General features: G+C 41.1%; 1 protein-coding gene and 2 pseudogenes across 2 annotated transcripts; 2 read left to right on the top strand and 1 right to left on the bottom strand.

Annotated features, from left to right (window-relative positions):
* Nucleotides 1-2,246: 2,246 nt before the first annotated feature.
* Nucleotides 2,247-7,675, bottom strand: LOC131685174 (GRIP and coiled-coil domain-containing protein 2). Of its 2 annotated transcripts, none has more exons than XM_058968708.1 (5): nucleotides 7,491-7,675; nucleotides 7,292-7,412; nucleotides 2,826-7,222; nucleotides 2,654-2,765; nucleotides 2,247-2,595 (listed from the first exon to the last, which is right to left on the bottom strand). In XM_058968708.1, exons 1-5 carry the CDS (start codon nucleotides 7,518-7,520, stop codon nucleotides 2,549-2,551), a joined length of 4,707 nt encoding a protein of 1,568 aa, XP_058824691.1. In that variant the 5' UTR covers nucleotides 7,521-7,675; the 3' UTR covers nucleotides 2,247-2,548. The 2 variants fall into 2 exon arrangements, with proteins under 2 accessions (XP_058824691.1, XP_058824692.1); XM_058968709.1 differs by having other exon boundaries at nucleotides 2,657-2,765.
* A 1,268-nt stretch (nucleotides 7,676-8,943) lies between these two features.
* Nucleotides 8,944-10,436, top strand: LOC131680916 (serine--tRNA ligase, cytoplasmic-like; annotated as a pseudogene).
* Nucleotides 10,437-16,213: 5,777 nt separating this feature from the next.
* Nucleotides 16,214-17,008, top strand: LOC131680915 (probable serine--tRNA ligase, cytoplasmic; annotated as a pseudogene).
* Nucleotides 17,009-17,166: the final 158 nt, after the last annotated feature.

Genomic DNA, 17,166 nt, shown 5'->3' with positions numbered 1-17,166 from the left:
TATTTGTGTGATAATTCTGGCAACGAACTCGCTCAAATGCAACAACCGTTTCTGACAGAAGCGGTTAAAACAAACGATGCTGCTCATTTTTATCCAGAATCCAGTCAGAAATGTACGGCCAAGATCTCTGCACGCTTCCTACCACATCTTTGTCAGATGTTTTGCTCGATTCGCGCTAAATTCTACCAGGTAGGTATTGCCAGAATCTTTGCACAGTTTATGTCCGATTTATGCCAGGGTTTTGCTCGGTTACAGTCAAAATTTGCCAGAAAACGCGTGCGAAACCGAGTTCGCCCTAGCTAAACTAACCCGACAGGATACACGCAGAAATCTGACAGGGCTGCCAAACCAAGACTTACAGAAATCTAGCAGAGCGGTCTCTGCCAGAAAATTCGCTCACTGTGTTGTCACGCTGACCGGGATTCCGCTGCGTAATTCAGCATACTGGGTAGTTCGCCCAACTCTTCCCAGGCTTCGTTCGCCATTGAGAATATTTTAAACCCCCTCAACAATTTTACCCATAGCACGGGTAGCATGACACTATGGAATTGGGGTTAGATGTTTGGTGGGTTTTTAGTACCTGAACAGGTAGTCCGTAGTGTAATTCTTAGCCGATTGAAACAACCATTACCGACACTACACGGCTTATCTAGGCTGTTCAGAGAACGAAGCTGACATTGAAGGACAACTTCCATAGATGGCCGAATAGTCGACAAAACCAATACTTCGCTTCTGGCTGCGTTCGTAAATTTGGGTACAACTTCCTTGTTACATACATTGACATCATTTGCTGAAAGGTATTCTAGTAGGTAGCCACCTCTGGTATTTATATCCGTGCTACCCCATATTGTGTGATGTGCATTGGCATCACATTCAATGATAAAGGGTTTCTTTATGCTTATGCAGTACTTTATGAGAGCATCGATTTTAGAAGGTGGTGCTGAATCCGCATCGCCAGGGAAGTAGGCAGATGCGATCATAATCTCCTGCTTTCCTCTAGCCTTTGGTGCCTCCACTGTTATTGCAACGATGTCTCGTTGAATGAATTCTGTAATTGGAGAGAATTTTATTGCTCTGTTTATCAAAACTGCAGCTCTTGGAGTTGGCTGGTCATTACAATATACTAACTTGTGAGCTGAGGAATTTAAACCAAAGATTTTGTTTATTTGCCCACAGCTCCTGTAGAAGAGCGATGCCTAGGCACTCTTTGATGAACCACCGGGCAAGGACGCTTGTGGCACTTTTTGCATGGTGAAGGCTCACTTGAATGCAGCAAATGCTGCTAATTTTTTCAGCGTTCTGTGCAGAAATTGTCGTTCTGATTCTGCACCAGGCGGAGGATGTTCTCATCGGACTTTTCGATGCTGTCGGAGAAAAACTGGATCTAAAGCGCTTGTTTTGGAATCTGTGACGCTTCAACGGTTTCCAATGAAGCGCCTTCCCAGGACTTGATCGCAACTGTGGTATCCTGCAGCCATTTAGCTGTATTTTTGCCTACACGGGCGATTTCGAGATACCCTTGTTTGTATATGCACTTCCTAAACTTGGGTCTCCTATTGCTAGAGCTCTGCTTCATGACACTCGATCAGCGCGCATCGAGTAGCATTCAGCTGATCATAGCTGAGGGTATTCGCAGGCTACCCAACCGGAATGATGACTATCGAATACCTTTGGCCATTTCATTGAAGATTGGGCGCTGCTCAATTTTTAGTGTCTGTCTAGGATCCTGCCCCTTGATCTTTTTCGGATGCGGTTCCTTCCTGCACCCGCTATTGTTCGGCGACTCCGTGTCCGTCGAACGCTGTTGGCCTATTGGGATTTTTGCCAACTTCAGCGGGTTTGTGGCCGTTTCTCAGCAGCCACACAGTTTTGGGCCCCTCCGCTTAAGTGACGATTTCTTCCTGTTCCTCTTGTTTTATTCTCGGAGCCCTTCGACTGACCGGTAGCTCCGCAGTGTCCTCCTTGGTCACTGTCCGATCCTCGTCTCTACCAGGAGAGTTGAGAACGGAGGAAGTGCAGTTTGCTTTTCGCGCACGAGACAAAAATTGAGAAATCTGTGCCAGTCTGTGCATTATAACAGAAAACGGTGAAAATCTGTGCAGTTTTAGAAATCTGTGCAGCATATTGAAATTTTGTGAAACACAGATGAATCTGTGCACCTGTCGTCCCTGGTCTGAAGATGACTATACGTGATACAGTTCAGTATAAATTAAATTCTTGTTCAACTGCCGCAGAAATCTTTCTCCTTATCTAACACGATAAACGCATAAGAATCTTTATTATGTCATAGTATATTTACCAACATGCTATTCTATTCGTTGTTCGCTATCTTTTAACAAAACACACTAACCTCAATCACACTACTCTCAGTACAACCCCTATTAAGGTACTAAATTTAAAATAATCGATTTACTTTTTTTTTACATCCCCCTGAACTGTGTGGAGGGTTACATATATAATACTTATTTGAAAGGAATCAAGTGGAAATCAATAAATTATCGGTGTATAATTGCTTATATTTCGCCGTCTTCCATGAAACAAATGCAGTTTACTTCCACAAGATGCCTGTCCAACCGCGTCCTCCGCCTTCAACACCTGAAAATTCAATAATGTTTTAGAGTTAAGTATATCTTCATCTAATTAAAAAACCAACCACCTTTCGCAACATGGTTCAACTTTTGAGTTTCCTCCGGACTTAGTTTAAGTATTGTGTTTAACACAGGAACTAGGTGTGACTTTTCATCGCCACTACTCAGCGTTAAGAACTGAAATTTAATTATCGCACATGTTGTAAAATTATTGAATTTGTACCAGCTCGTACTAACCTTGAATATCACATTCTTCAGATACTCGGAGTTGTGCACATGCTTCTCCCGCTCGATGGACCTCTCCTGCCGACGAACCTCTTCCTTCAGCAGTTCGTTAAGCTGCGTCAGCTTAGCCAGGTCTTGCTCGGCTTCGGCTAACAGTGCCGTCAGATGTCGCACACGACTTTCCTGCTTGGAGAGTTTCTCTTTGGTATGCTGCAGCTCCACCGTGGGTGACGCCGCGCGGACTCCGGAGTTTTCCGTACCATCGAACACGGAAGTATCGTCGAATGAGGAATTTAGCAGTTCATCCAGCGGTATCAGATCCCGGCTAGCACGGGTGCGAGTGTTTTGACTAGAGATGGAAATTTTCCGATTTTGCTGGAGGGTGCTAGCACTTTGCGAGCTGGTGCTTTCTGAACCTTCGCCATCTTCGCGTTCCATCAGCAGAAGGCTGATCTTCTGTTCGTCGGAAATATGCTGCTGACCTCGGTGAAGGGTACCCGTGTTGGCGTGGGACGCATTATTGTTCCGCGAATCGCTTGCGTCAGGAGAATCCTGATATGATTTACCGATCTGCGATTGTAGATTTTCCATATCTTTGGAGTACTTTTCCTGCAGTTCCTCCAACTGTTTTTTGTAGCAGTTGACCAACGTTTCTGTCTGTAGTCGTTGCGTTCGTAAAGCCTCCTGGTGGGTTAGATTGTTGTTGCGATTTTCATTAAGTAGGGAATCGTTTTGCAGGCGAGATTCTTCCAATAGTTCGCGAAGTTCTTTGCAGCGACTGTGAAGTCTAGCTTTGTCTTCCTTCAACTCTTCATTGATTTTGTTCAGTTCCGTCGTTTGTTGTGTAATGTTTGCAAGCTTACTTTGAGAAAGTTCCAATGATTTCTGAAGGTTTTGCACCTCGTCCTCAAGCTCGCGTTCTTTCCCGCTGTCTTTGTTTTGGTTCTGCTTCAGAACACTTTGTGCGCGGATTTTGTAGCTGGCAAATTCGGTTCGGACGTCTTCAATTTCCTGTTCCTTCTCCTTGATCTTAGCTTTGAGCTCTGCAGATTCGTTTTCTACGCTGTATACTTGTTTCAGCAGTTTGCTCTTCTCCATTTCTAGCACGCTGGAGATTTTCTCTTTTTCAGTCACTGCATCCGCTAGCTCGGCTCGATTTGATTCCATCTCCAGCTTGATTCTCTCGTACTCCACCTTAAGCTGTGCCAGTTCAACATTTGTTTCGCCCCGTTGATGCTCACTCAATCGCAGTTTTTCCTGCTGCAAATCGACATTCTTTTTCAACTCCTGCGCGTGAGTCCTCTCTGATGTCAGGCTTTGCTCTAGCAACCCGATTTGGCTTTTCAGACTTTTGATCGTTCCGTCCTGGGCTTCCACTGTTCCCTCCAGGTCCCTAACTTGGGCCTTTTTCGTCTCTAACTTTTTATTTAGTTCGCCCAACGATTTTTCGTAAGCTTCCATTTCAAGATTTAACACATTTGCTTTTTTGACGATCATTCGAGATCGCTCGACTTCGGCTTTCAGTTCTTTCTGTGCTTCCAACTCATCATTCAGCTGTTTCTCCTTTGCCTTCAGCGCTGTTTTCAGTTTCTGATTTTCTGCGTCAATTTCTTTCTTAGCTAAATTGAAGGCTTCCTTCTCGCGTTTCAAACTTTGCAATTGCTCGCGATACTCACGGATGGTAGACTCCAGTGAAGACTTGTCCTTTTTGCCACTATCAATTTCCGATCGAATATGGTTCAGGGCATCAAGCTCCTGTCGCTGTTTATCCAGTTGTTCACTAAGTGTTCCAAGTTCCACTTCAGATTGTTCTTTGCCTTTACGTTCTGCTTCCAACTCATCCAAGAGCTTATCGTATTCCGCCTGAAGCGATTGCAAATTCTTTCCCAGCGTAACTGGTTCTTTCTCCTTCTCGTACTTTTGGAGCAGCACCGTCTGTTCGGCGACCTTCTTCTTTAATCGTACGGCTAGTGAGCGCAGCTTGTTGTATTTTTCTTCGAAACTATCGTCGATCTCTCGCATTCGGGCGCACTCCTCTGCACGTGAAATCGTCGACGTCGACATAGCGTCACTTTGAGCATCAAAGCTACGATCCCGATCGCGGTACGCGTTTATTTCTGCTTCCTTCTCGGATACCGAACGTTCGAGTTCCTGAAGCCGCATCCGTAACTGTTCCACATCCGGGCTGTCCAGTTCGTTCAGTTTCTGCTGCAAGGCCGCCTTTTGTGATTCCAGTTCGGAAATTTTCGACAGCTGCAGAGAAATGACACCACCACGTTCCTTCAAAATTTCGTTGATTTCCTTCAGCTCCGACAGAAGCTCGCTATTTTCCATTTTAACTAGTTCATATTTCGAACGGACGGTGCCTAATTCTTCGCGGTCATTGGCACTGTCCTGGTAGAGTTGTTCCTGACTCGCCTTTAGCTGCTGGTTTTCGACGATAGCAACATTGTAACGGCTTTCAAGAGCCTCGAAGGCGTTGCGAGAATCGAGCAGCTTTGTCTCAAGCATCTCCTGTTTGTCTAAACTTTCTGCAAACTTAGTTTCATATTCGGAAACATTTATTTGAAGTGATTGATTGACAGACTTCGATTTTTGAAGTTCGGACCGAAGATTCTCCACCGTCGTTGTAAGAGCATCTATATTTTGCTCTAATTCCATAACTTGTTTATTTTTTAAATCTAACGCTTCTACTTGGCTGCGGAGCTGATCTTCTAGATCGATCACGTGTTGATGACGATCGTTAGCCGTAGCGTCTTTCAGTTGTTCATTATTGGTTTCAACTAAGTGAAGTTTTTGCTCTAATTGCGCTAACAAGCTCCGATTTGCTTCCAGTTCCTCCGCTTGCCGTTGATAGTAGCGCTGGATATCATTATATTCGTTTTGAAGATCTTCCAAACACGCTCTAACTTTTTCATTTTCTTGACATTCTCGTAGTAACTTCTGCTCAAATTCAGATACTTGAGCATTTTTCATTTCCAATTCTTGAAGCTGCCTTCGACAGCATTCCTGAACCTCTTCTGGGGCAACATTATTTTTATACTCTTCATTTTGCCTAAAAAGTTCTTCCTTTTCTAGTTCCAGATTGGTTTTAATCTGTTCAAGTTCTTGAACACGCTTCTGTACATCTTCCAAAGAACGGTCCACATCGGATTTCAATTGTTCCTTATCGTAGGTCAATTTTTCAAGAGCTGCTTCCTTGTTGGCCAATTCTGTTTCCAATTTCTCAGTTAAATTCTGCCAATCTTTTGCAGTCTGCTGAAGTTCAGCAAAGTTCTTTCTTAGACCATTCTTCTCCTCCAGTTCTAGCAGTAATCTTTGCTCCAAATCATTCTTTTCCTTTTGTAAATATTCATTCACTTGAATCGCTTCATTTCGACGCTGAATGTCCTCCGCCGTAGATTGTTGAAGTAAATCAGCATTTTCGGTTTCCAGTTTATGAAGCTTTGCATCACATTCAAGTAACTGTTCTCTGACGTAAATTAATTCACTCGACAATTTCTCAATTTGTTGTTTTTGATCTTCAAGTATGTCCCGTTGTTCAACATTTTTGACTTGCTCATGTTTGAAATTATCTGTAACATCCGACACCTGAACTTGTAAGGCCTTAACCTCTTCAACAAGTCGACGATTCTCGTTACTGACTCGATCTGTGTGAGAGCACTGCTCAGTCAATGCTGAAATCATCATCTTCAAGTCATCTCTTTCGCCGATCACAGCTTCATTCTGTTTGGAAAGTTCTCCAATCTGTTCAGAATATTTCGTACATTGATCCCTCAAACAGTGAGCTTCCTTTTCCAGAGCCTGTGTTCTGGCAAACAGTACATTGGAAGCATTCAGCAATTCTTTCTGCCATTTCGGCACTTGTTCCGAGTACTCTTTAACAGTTTTCATCAAAATTTTTCTATCCGACTTCAACAGTAATATTTTAGCTGAAATTTCCTGCACCTTGTTCTTGTACAATTTTAACTTGCGAATCAATTTTTTCTCTTTTTCCGAGGAAACCGTTTCATTCTTTAATTTGGAAAGTTCGACCTCCAGAATACTCTTCTCCTGCTCAACCTGTTGATTGTTCGTCGCCAAGCTCTTCAACCGATCTTCCATCGTCGATAAATTCCCTAAAAGCTCCTCGTTTTCATCAGTTAACCGTTGTATCTGTCTTTTGAAAGCTTCATTCTCGTTGGAAAGTTTTTCCAACTGCTCTCTTATTAATGCGGCTCCTTCCAGCTCCCGCATGGAACTGGCCACCACCTTCTTCAGCTCATCCACCCGTATGGTCGCATTTAGTTTTTGTTCCGTCAATGAGTCTACCATTTCCTGCATTGCTTTCAGACAATCCTTATCAGCAATCTTCTGCGTTTCGGCATGAGCCAACTGCTCGCGCAGCTGCTTAATCTCCTCTTGACATTCTTCAATAAAAAGTGATTCATTAATGATGGGGGGCAAAATAAAACTAAACCCATTAGCTCACAACTTACCATCCTTTGCCTGTTTAGCCTTCTGGGCAATTCCAAGCAGTCCTCGGCATTTTTTAACCAGGTCATCGCGACTAAGATTATCGAAAGGGCTGGCTGCAGGCTTTTTTCCACTGACCGAGTTCTTCAATGAAAAAAAACACTCAATGCAATAATCATTCAAGGATGTTGACATCATCAAAATATTTTCTTCATATTTTACCTGTTCTGCTGACGACGATTTTTCTTCCATCTTATTTTAGATGTCGGACAACAACTCGAATATGAAACGAAAAATTTAGCACATCATTCGACGTAATCAAAGAAAATAGATATTGCTGGAAAATTGGAAAAAAGTGCTCTTGAAAACAGAAGAAAATATGCCAACTTTCATTCACTTTTTGCAGTGGATGCATCAAATTGACGTTTCTTAGTTTTATGGCAAAGTGCATTGAGCTGTCAGCGGGTTTTGCTATTTTGCCGAACTTTTCGGATACTCGAACGTACACTGAGAAAAAGACTTGGAAAAAGATGTATCAATGATCCGACTTTCTTGGTCGCTTCAACTACCCGCATAAATCTGTACCATATGCCAACCATTGAATCAAACATTGAAAAACCATTTTCAATATGGTTTGTTCAACAATAGATTAACCATTGTCTAATATAATATCGAATATAACCAGTGTCGTTTTTTCATGCTCGACCATACAAACAACGGGTCGTTAAGAACAGTAACCATACCAAAATGTGCTGTTTTCCATATACATTTTGACAACATACCATTCAAGAACCATACAGATTATGGTGGCATGCATATTTTAGGTCTAGCGATGAATAAAATATTAGCTGGAGAAAAAAATCTCATCCCCTTCAACATTTCAATGCCATCGATTGATGAAGTTTTATCTTGTTACACGCTATCTTCTGGAGAGAGCTTCGTGGACTGACGCTTTATCCAATTGAGCTATCGCCGTAATATTGTAAGACGCGGATTTTTGATCATATTAATCTACAGGTTTTGGAGCAGCGTAAACAGATGTACGCATAACAAAGACCACCAAATCAGTATAACCTCTGGCACAAAAGTACAATGTAGTATACGAATCTTCAATATAGGATACACGGAAGGTATTGGAAAAGTGTTACTTAATGAGTATGGTACTAGGGGCAGATCACTTGTGATGCATTTTTAAAAATCAGCGAAATTAAATGCATTTATTTCCATCAAAATAGAAATTCATAATGTATTTTGCGTTGCGTGCAATGTTGTTTGCGTTGCGTGTAAGACGTCAAAACCCTACAGAAAAACTAGCCCTACATTTAACAAAACGCCGAACAAAGTGGATCTGCGTAGGACGTTTGTTAAACAAACTTTTCTGCGAGGGAGTGCAAAGCTGATGCAAAAATGGAAATTTAATGCATTTTTTCTAATTTGATGCAAATTTGTTATACATTCTTAGAGTGATCTGCCCCTAGGTATGGTAGTATAATAGTTGAATTATACTGGTGGAATGTATCAGTAGTATTCCCAATATGGTGAGTATTATATGAATAGTTAGGAAATGGTTCCGAAGATTTCTGGAATGGTATATATTCATACGTGTATATATTCGACAAAACAGTATAGTCAACGACACGGCGAGACACTGCTATTCCGAAACTGTATCACAAATATGACTCAGGTAACCGGTACTGTCAAATTTGATAGTTGATTAAAAAATTATGAAACCTGCAACACTGATGAATCTGTCGTTATTTTTTCCAAGCAACTTTTATAGTTACTGTTGCAATCCCTGGTTACGCTTGTTTATTTAGTCATACTTACAAAAAGGTTTCGAATGTACAAGTAGGTATTTCATTTTGTTCAATTAAAATTGGGACGTGTTCAAATTTCAACATCCTTTCTAGCGTCGTATCAAGTGGTCTGCAATAGTTGTTCAGTGTGACAAAATGATATAGATCTGTTCCGCGCCGAAAAGGGTCATGATCCGGCCAATGTTCGCACAAACCAGGAGCGTTGCTTTAAGGACGTTGCCTTGGTACATTCGGCGAACAGTACGGAGAATGTCGCAAGTATCGGTTCAATGTGGATAATTAAGTTGACAAATGTCTGCAGCAAAGAAAAAAATGATGAAAAAGAGCCGCAAGTAGCTGCGGACGAATTGGCACCGGAAACTATCCGAAACGGTTTGTTATCGTTGCAGATCCAAAAATATGTCTATAAGTCCGATAAAAACTGGACGTGGATTAATCGACTAATCTGTAACAGATAACGGGAATATGTTTTGTGAAGCAGAAAGGAAAAAAACGAAGTGGGAATCTGCACGAAAATGTGCCCGACAGCACTGATGAGAGCAAAAATAAGGTCGAGAACGTACGGCGATTGTGAGTAAAGGTTGAAATATTCGCATCTTGATCACATAGTTATTAACGAAGAAAAAGGTGTTATAATTTCAGACGGAAGGAGATGTTTTTGACGGTTCGTGCTGTCTTCTTGGAACAAGCCCTGATTAAGCGTGCTTTGCATACCTTATATTCAAAAGACTATACACCGCTTTACACTTTTTTGGGCAAGGAACTAATGCAAGAAATAGTCAAGCTTTCACAGTTTGACGAGGAACTATATAAGGTCGTCGGAAAAGGTAGTGAAAAGAAGCAAGAAGGCAGTACTGATGAGAAGTATCTAACCGCAACATCTGAGTAACCTACCGCTACGTATCAACGAGAGAAGTGGAGCCTCGCTGCCAATACGCTAGATTGTCGACAACCTGTTTCCGACAGGAGGTCGGTTCAAATGGCCGCGATGGTATCTTCCGAGTACATCAGTTTGAGAAGGTTGAATAGTTTGTACGAACTTCTCCTCATGAAAATAAATCCTAGGAGATAACGCGGTGATGCGGAGCGGCATACCATATCGAAACTCTGAATGATGCTGCTTAAAAAACAACTTGGAGCCTTGGTTTTCCGGTTCCGGCGCATATAGGCAGTTAATTTTCTGCAGTAACTAGATTATCAAGCTAGAAGGCTATCGGTAGCGAGGAAAATGGTCTTGGTCGATTACGTTCACATGCTTAACGCAAGGATATGTGCAACTACTCGAGTGTGCACAATACTCGTAATTCATCAAACCGAAACTGGTGTCAAGGTATCAATCAACATGTTTTAAAACCATGGTAAGGGCAACTGACAGATATTATTTTTAGTTTATACAGGTTCCGGACGAAGTATAAGCCGGAAAAGTACTGCGAAACGATTTGTTTTGTGAATCCAACACCTACCGAGGTAGAAGCTGCCACTCAAGCTAAAAAGGATATGAAAAGCATAAATTAAGGTACTGCTACCTAAGTTTCCAAAAAAGCAAATCGTTACCAATCAACATTGAAGACTTTTTCCCAATGCACATCTATAAGGTCGAAAATGAAATTTGAACATGATTAGTTCCTTCGTGTATTTCACAACCTTTTAAAATGTTTTAATTTGTCTTCACAATTCGAATAAAATACAAATTTGGAGCATCCACTGTTAATTATTCCTTGTCATTTTAGAACGACCGAAAGATGGAGGGAAACTTATCTTGAGGTAGCATAATAGCTTCCTAGCTCGGGCTAGAATGAATGAGCCCCAACAACGAAAAATGTTACATGTCTGAATAATCGTGCTTACACTGCGGAATTTTCGAAAATTCTTAAACAGACCAGTTACAACATTCACTGTTGCTAATCCGCTTATATTTTTCATCTGTGGTTCGTAGCGGTAGAATTTTATACTTGTAAAGTGCTGCTATGTCTGTGTCAGCCTTTTGTGACCCGCTGAGAGAAAGTTGGTCGTCTGTTCGTTCAGTTGCGGCAGGCTAGCTGTCTTGCGATCTCAACTCAGCGACGCATTGACCAATACCTTGGAGGAGGAACTGCCATTCCTACCGATATCCGGAGTACAATGTCTAGAACAATACCTGCTTCCCCGGCTAACGGAACGAGAGAGACGTTCTTTCTTCTTCATTGTCTTTCTTCTAGAATTTGAATTACTTTGGTTCAATTTATGTATAAAATAGAGAACTTTGACCTCATTACCTTGTTGCGTTCAATCTTGGGTGAAGGAGACTTTGAAGGATGGCCGTTTCTCGTTTTTACAGCCTTTGCAGGTTCCTTGTGCGAAAAAGAACGAGAGTACTTATGATGCCGATAACTTTTTTCAGGTTTTCCAGTAACTAGGCAGTTGATTTTGTATACATAACATGGTTGCTATGCAGCTACTAAAAATTAATAAACAAAGAAGTGCTGCTGAAAACAATTTTTTTCGCTCGAATCAAGGGGCACTCAATATACTGGTAACTGGCGGTAAATGTCTCGGACCATTTTTCTTCATAAAATTTCATTAAGTGTCAGGTCGTGTCGTTGGTATAGTGAACCTACTCGAAAGCTGGATTTTAGCGATTACTTCTGCAGGGTCTGAAAGTAAACGTTCGAATTCCCTTACGCATTATAGCTGTGTGCAATTCATGGGCATTGAATGACTTGATTTTTGACAACCCGATTGACAGCGACTCCTCTAGCGATTACTCCACCGACAAATACCTTAGAGTAATCTCACAATAGTAAAGGTCATGAGATCTTTTCTCCTGCTATGGTTAAAAGTTTGTAGACCTTTTCGCCCAGGTATCGTCGGTTGTACTCACGACCCAATTAGTTATTTTTTCCCAGGAGCAGGCAGCACATAACGACAAGTTTGCGCCGATCAGATTGTTTTTGAATTTGTCAAATGTACCACCAAAGTTAACCCAAATACAAATTTGGTTAATCCAACGGTAACAGATGATGCAGGTAGACAAACAAGCGACATCGAACTCAAAATCGGCGCCAAACCAAATCAACGACCAATAGGTCCGCATTCAAAAAGAATCAACACACTAATCGGGTTTGCTGACTCATGGAATGTTCCAGACGGGTCTGTCTCGCATAGTAATCTCCTGAATCAATCTTATTGTGTTCAAATAATTGGCGTTTTTCATGATCGTATCACCTGAGAATAAAAACTTCTTGGTATTATTTTGACAAAATTTGCCAATTGAAATAGATTAGTAAAATTTCAAGCTCCTTTTGCTCGATTCAATTCATTTAGTTTATTGGACCATTTCAAAATAATCTAAAGGCTTGTAACAGACCCACATTATCTTTCCGGTGAACGGTAAGTTACGGTGGCTAGCCTAGAACAACGTTTCAATAGCCTGCTTCTTGCCATCATTTTTTTGAAGCCCCCTAGTCACCATTTCGCTTCCTGGGCACGTACAAAGTTGGTTCAGATTGTTTTTATTTTCCATGAAAGTTCCTACTTTATGAGTGGAAAAAACTAACGAAGTAACCGCTAAGCCGTGAAAATGGTATCAATTCGGTTCTAGAATACTGCCTACTCCTTGGCCTACTCCTACTTTTTCCAACACGCCTAGGGGATATGTCAAAACCATTTGTGGTGGGTAGAACCCACTGGTTAAAATAACAAAGTAAAAACTGAGGAAAACGCTTTTTGTTTCTCGTTCTTTCTTTCGTCGTCCTTCAGTCACATGCGCCGTTTGATTTTTTTTAGTGCGGCGTACGTTCCACGCTCGACTTCTGCCTTTAGAAGGGTTACTGTGCCGTAGTGGGCTTGCTGTTTGATCAATTTAAGCGTTGGCTAATCTGACACTTTTTGTCGTTCTTAAATTTCTCTTGTGATTACGTTTATAACTAGGCGCATGGTTTTGATCATACTTTTTTTTTAACTATCATTAGTTCTTTTTTCCCTTTTTTATTTCGACTATGTTAGTCACATTTTCTTTTTTACGTTTTAACGACATTCAATTAGCTAGAGATTACTGGGTAGGGAAAGTTATGAAACTTAGAGCCATAGTACTCAAGTGAGAGCAAGGATGTGAAGTAAACAGATCGGAAAACTAGAAGTGGCAGGGTCATTAGAACAGGCTTAATATCGTGCGGGCTTAATTTTTGCCTTCTGATAATGAGGGTCGAGCTTAGGCAGAATAACTACGAATCACTCGAGTTCACTATCATGTGTCCTTGATAAAGGTAGACGTATCTATCTTTACCGTGACAACCGGCAAAAATTAAGCCACGCAAGATCACCACTGAAAACCTGTCGACGATTAGCATCAATCTGAATGATGATTGCTGCTGTTCATCTCTGTATGCCTTTTGAATGCCGGGATAGATTTTTATTAGACTATTGTCACTGTTCTCACAGTCGTGGCGGGTTTGCTACATTGTGTAAGGCAGTGGCTGTGTCTACAGCGGCTACCCACCGCTGCCGATGGAATCCCATCAGTTTCTTTTTCTTTTTTCCCTTTTTTATTTCGACTATGTTAGTCACATTTTCTTTTTTACGTTTTAACGACATTCAATTAGCTAGAGATTACTGGGTAGGGAAAGTTATGAAACTTAGAGCCATAGTACTCAAGTGAGAGCAAGGATGTGAAGTAAACAGATCGGAAAACTAGAAGTGGCAGGGTCATTAGAACAGGCTTAATATCGTGCGGGCTTAATTTTTGCCTTCTGATAATGAGGGTCGAGCTTAGGCAGAATAACTACGAATCACTCGAGTTCACTATCATGTGTCCTTGATAAAGGTAGACGTATCTATCTTTACCGTGACAACCGGCAAAAATTAAGCCACGCAAGATCACCACTGAAAACCTGTCGACGATTAGCATCAATCTGAATGATGATTGCTGATTGATGCTAATCGTCGACAGGTTTTCAGTGGTGATCTTGCGTGGCTTAATTTTTGCCGGTTGTCACGGTAAAGATAGATACGTCTACCTTTATCAAGGACACATGATAGTGAACTCGAGTGATTCGTAGTTATTCTGCCTAAGCTCGACCCTCATTATCAGAAGGCAAAAATTAAGCCCGCACGATATTAAGCCTGTTCTAATGACCCTGCCACTTCTAGTTTTCCGACCTGTTTACTTCACATCCTTGCTCTCACTTGAGTACTATGGCTCTAAGTTTCATAACTTTCCCTACCCAGTAATCTCTAGCTAATTGAATGTCGTTAAAACGTAAAAAAGAAAATGTGACTAACATAGTCGAAATAAAAAAGGGAAAAAAGAAAAAGAAACTGATGGGATTCCATCGGCAGCGGTGGGTAGCCGCTGTAGACACAGCCACTGCCTTACACAATGTAGCAAACCCGCCACGACTGTGAGAACAGTGACAATAGTCTAATAAAAATCTATCCCGGCATTCAAAAGGCATACAGAGATGAACAGCAGCAATCATCATTCAGATTGATGCTAATCGTCGACAGGTTTTCAGTGGTGATCTTGCGTGGCTTAATTTTTGCCGGTTGTCACGGTAAAGATAGATACGTCTACCTTTATCAAGGACACATGATAGTGAACTCGAGTGATTCGTAGTTATTCTGCCTAAGCTCGACCCTCATTATCAGAAGGCAAAAATTAAGCCCGCACGATATTAAGCCTGTTCTAATGACCCTGCCACTTCTAGTTTTCCGATCTGTTTACTTCACATCCTTGCTCTCACTTGAGTACTATGGCTCTAAGTTTCATAACTTTCCCTACCCAGTAATCTCTAGCTAATTGAATGTCGTTAAAACGTAAAAAATATCATTAGTTCTATATTAAATTGAAACAAATCATCGTAATGTACCATATCATTTTTTAGTTCGAAGGTTTTGTGATCTTTAATTTGTTTACGACAACATGCCCAAATCTTGGAAACTGATAAGGTTTTCTATGCCAATGTGCCTCATATCGTATTTGTTTTCATTTGGAATTTATTGTTTAGAGTTATGGAAATGTCAACCATAACAGGCATTCAAATGGCATCAGTGATTACCGTGTCTGGCTTATAGCTATAGGGTTTATAAGCTCTACAGTATACCCTAATAAAAAAAAATATACACGAACTTTAACCCATATTGTGCAACGATTCCACATATTGTTTGGATGATACCCTGAACAGGTCGTTTGGCTCTTGAATCATACGATGTTTATTAGGGTAGCTTCATACACCTAGGGTGACCACAACGACACGACGAGACACTTCAATTCCAAAACTGTATCACAAATATGACTACCCCTCAGTGACTCAGGTAACTGGTACTGTCAAAATTGACAGTTGATTAAAAAAATCATGAAACCAGCAACACTGATGAATCTGTTGTTATTTTTTGCAAACAACTTATATAGTTACCATTGAAATCCCTGGTTACGCTTTAGCATTTCGGCGTCCTTTCTATAGCGTCCTATCGATTGGTGACCAAAAAGCGGAATCAAAAAGGCTTCGAATTTGCAAGTAGGTATTCTATTTTATTCGAGTGAAATTGGGACGTATTTTAATTTCATCATCCTTTCTAGTGTCGTATCAAGTCATCTGTAACATCTGTGCAGTGCGGCGAAATGGTCCTCGAATGAGTTCTGTTTCGCTCAGACCCTATGGTCTGGACAAAGTTCAAACAGACCAGAAGCGTCGCGTTAAGGACGTTGCCTAGACAGAAGCGGCGAAAATGAAGAAAAAGCGCTGTAAGGAGGTGGAGGACAAATCGGTACTGGAAACCATCGGAAATGATTTATTGTTGAAGAGTGAAGAATCAGATAAAATGTGTGTGGGTTAATATACTAAGCTGTATTAGATAACGAGAATATGCTTTGCGAGGAATAAAGGCACTAAGAGAAGTGGAAATCTGTACGAAAGTGCCCGACTGCAATGATGAGAACAAAATAAGGTTTGGTGATTGCGAATTGAAATATTCGCATGTAGATCTGATAGTTATGATCAACGGAATGAGCGAAGAGAAAGATGCTATAGTTTCAGGCGGAAGGAGATATTTTTGACGGGTCTTGCTGTCTTCTTGGAGAAAACCCCGATTCAGCATTTTTTGCAAACTTGATACACAAACGACTATACTCAGCTTTTCATACCATTTTTCATGCGCAAGGAAGTAATGCAAGTTTTCACAGTTTTACGAAGAGCTATATAAGGTCGCGGAAAAGGTAGTGAGAAGGTAGTGCTGACGAGAAGTATCTAATCGCAACATCTGAGCAACTTAGTATCGCTGGCTATCACCGAGACGAGTGGATTCCAAAATCTTCGCTACCAATAAAATATTCTGGATTTTCGACTTATTTCGGACAGGAGCTCAGTTCACATGGCTGAGATACACAGGGTATCTTCCTGAGAGATAATGCGGTAACGCAGGGCAGTATTGCCATTACTAGACATACCATATCGCTTCGTGAATATTGTTTCCGGAAATCGAAATGATGCTGCTTCAAAAACCACTTGGAAGATTGATTTGATGATTCCGGCGTTTATAGGAAGATAGTTTCCTGCCGCAACAGCCTAGACTATCAAGCTAGAAGGCTACCGGTTCGATAAGGACAAACTAAGAATGTGAACGCCTCGGTCGATCATGTTCTCATGCTTAACGCAACGGTGTATAACTACTCGAGTGATTTGCGTAATACTCGAAACGCATCACACCGAAACTGATGTCAAGGTAACAAGCAGCATGTTTTAGTAGCAAAGTAAGGGCAAATGGAAACTGGTAGATATTTTTCTGATTCTACAGGTTCCGGAACCACTGAAGAAAAATAAGCCGAAAAGATACCGCGAAGAGATTCATTTTGTGAAGCCAGCGCCCATCGATATAATGGTTGCTGCTCAAGCGAGGTCCTGCTGCATAAATTGCGGAAAAAAGCAAACCGTTATCAATCAACATTGAAGATTTTTTTATCCAATGTCCGGACGAAACTAAAATTTAAGTTTGAATAGTTCCTTCGTGTATTTTCTAACCTCTAAAACTACTATTTAATTTATCTTCACAATTCGAATGAAATTCTGTAATGTTCAAGGATTCCATGTTAATTATGGCTTTCCATT

The sequence above is a fragment of the Topomyia yanbarensis genome, chromosome 2 (assembly GCF_030247195.1).
Source record: "Topomyia yanbarensis strain Yona2022 chromosome 2, ASM3024719v1, whole genome shotgun sequence".
Lineage (NCBI taxonomy): Eukaryota > Metazoa > Arthropoda > Insecta > Diptera > Culicidae > Topomyia > Topomyia yanbarensis.
Note: the sequence above shows the minus strand (reverse complement) of the source record. Positions and strands in the feature narration are given on the sequence as shown.

What these genes read in the sequence shown, in the direction of transcription:
- LOC131685174 (XM_058968708.1), bottom strand. Translation starts at nt 7,520, where the DNA reads ATGGAAGAAAAATCGTCGTCAGCAGAACAG. An exon ending in AATCGTCGTCAGCAGAACAG is followed by an intron (nt 7,413 to 7,490) that starts GTAAAATATGAA and finishes TTTTCATTGAAG; the next exon opens with AACTCGGTCAGTGGAAAAAA. An exon ending in GAACCATGTTGCGAAAGGTG is followed by an intron (nt 2,596 to 2,653) that starts GTTGGTTTTTTA and finishes TTGAATTTTCAG; the next exon opens with GTGTTGAAGGCGGAGGACGC.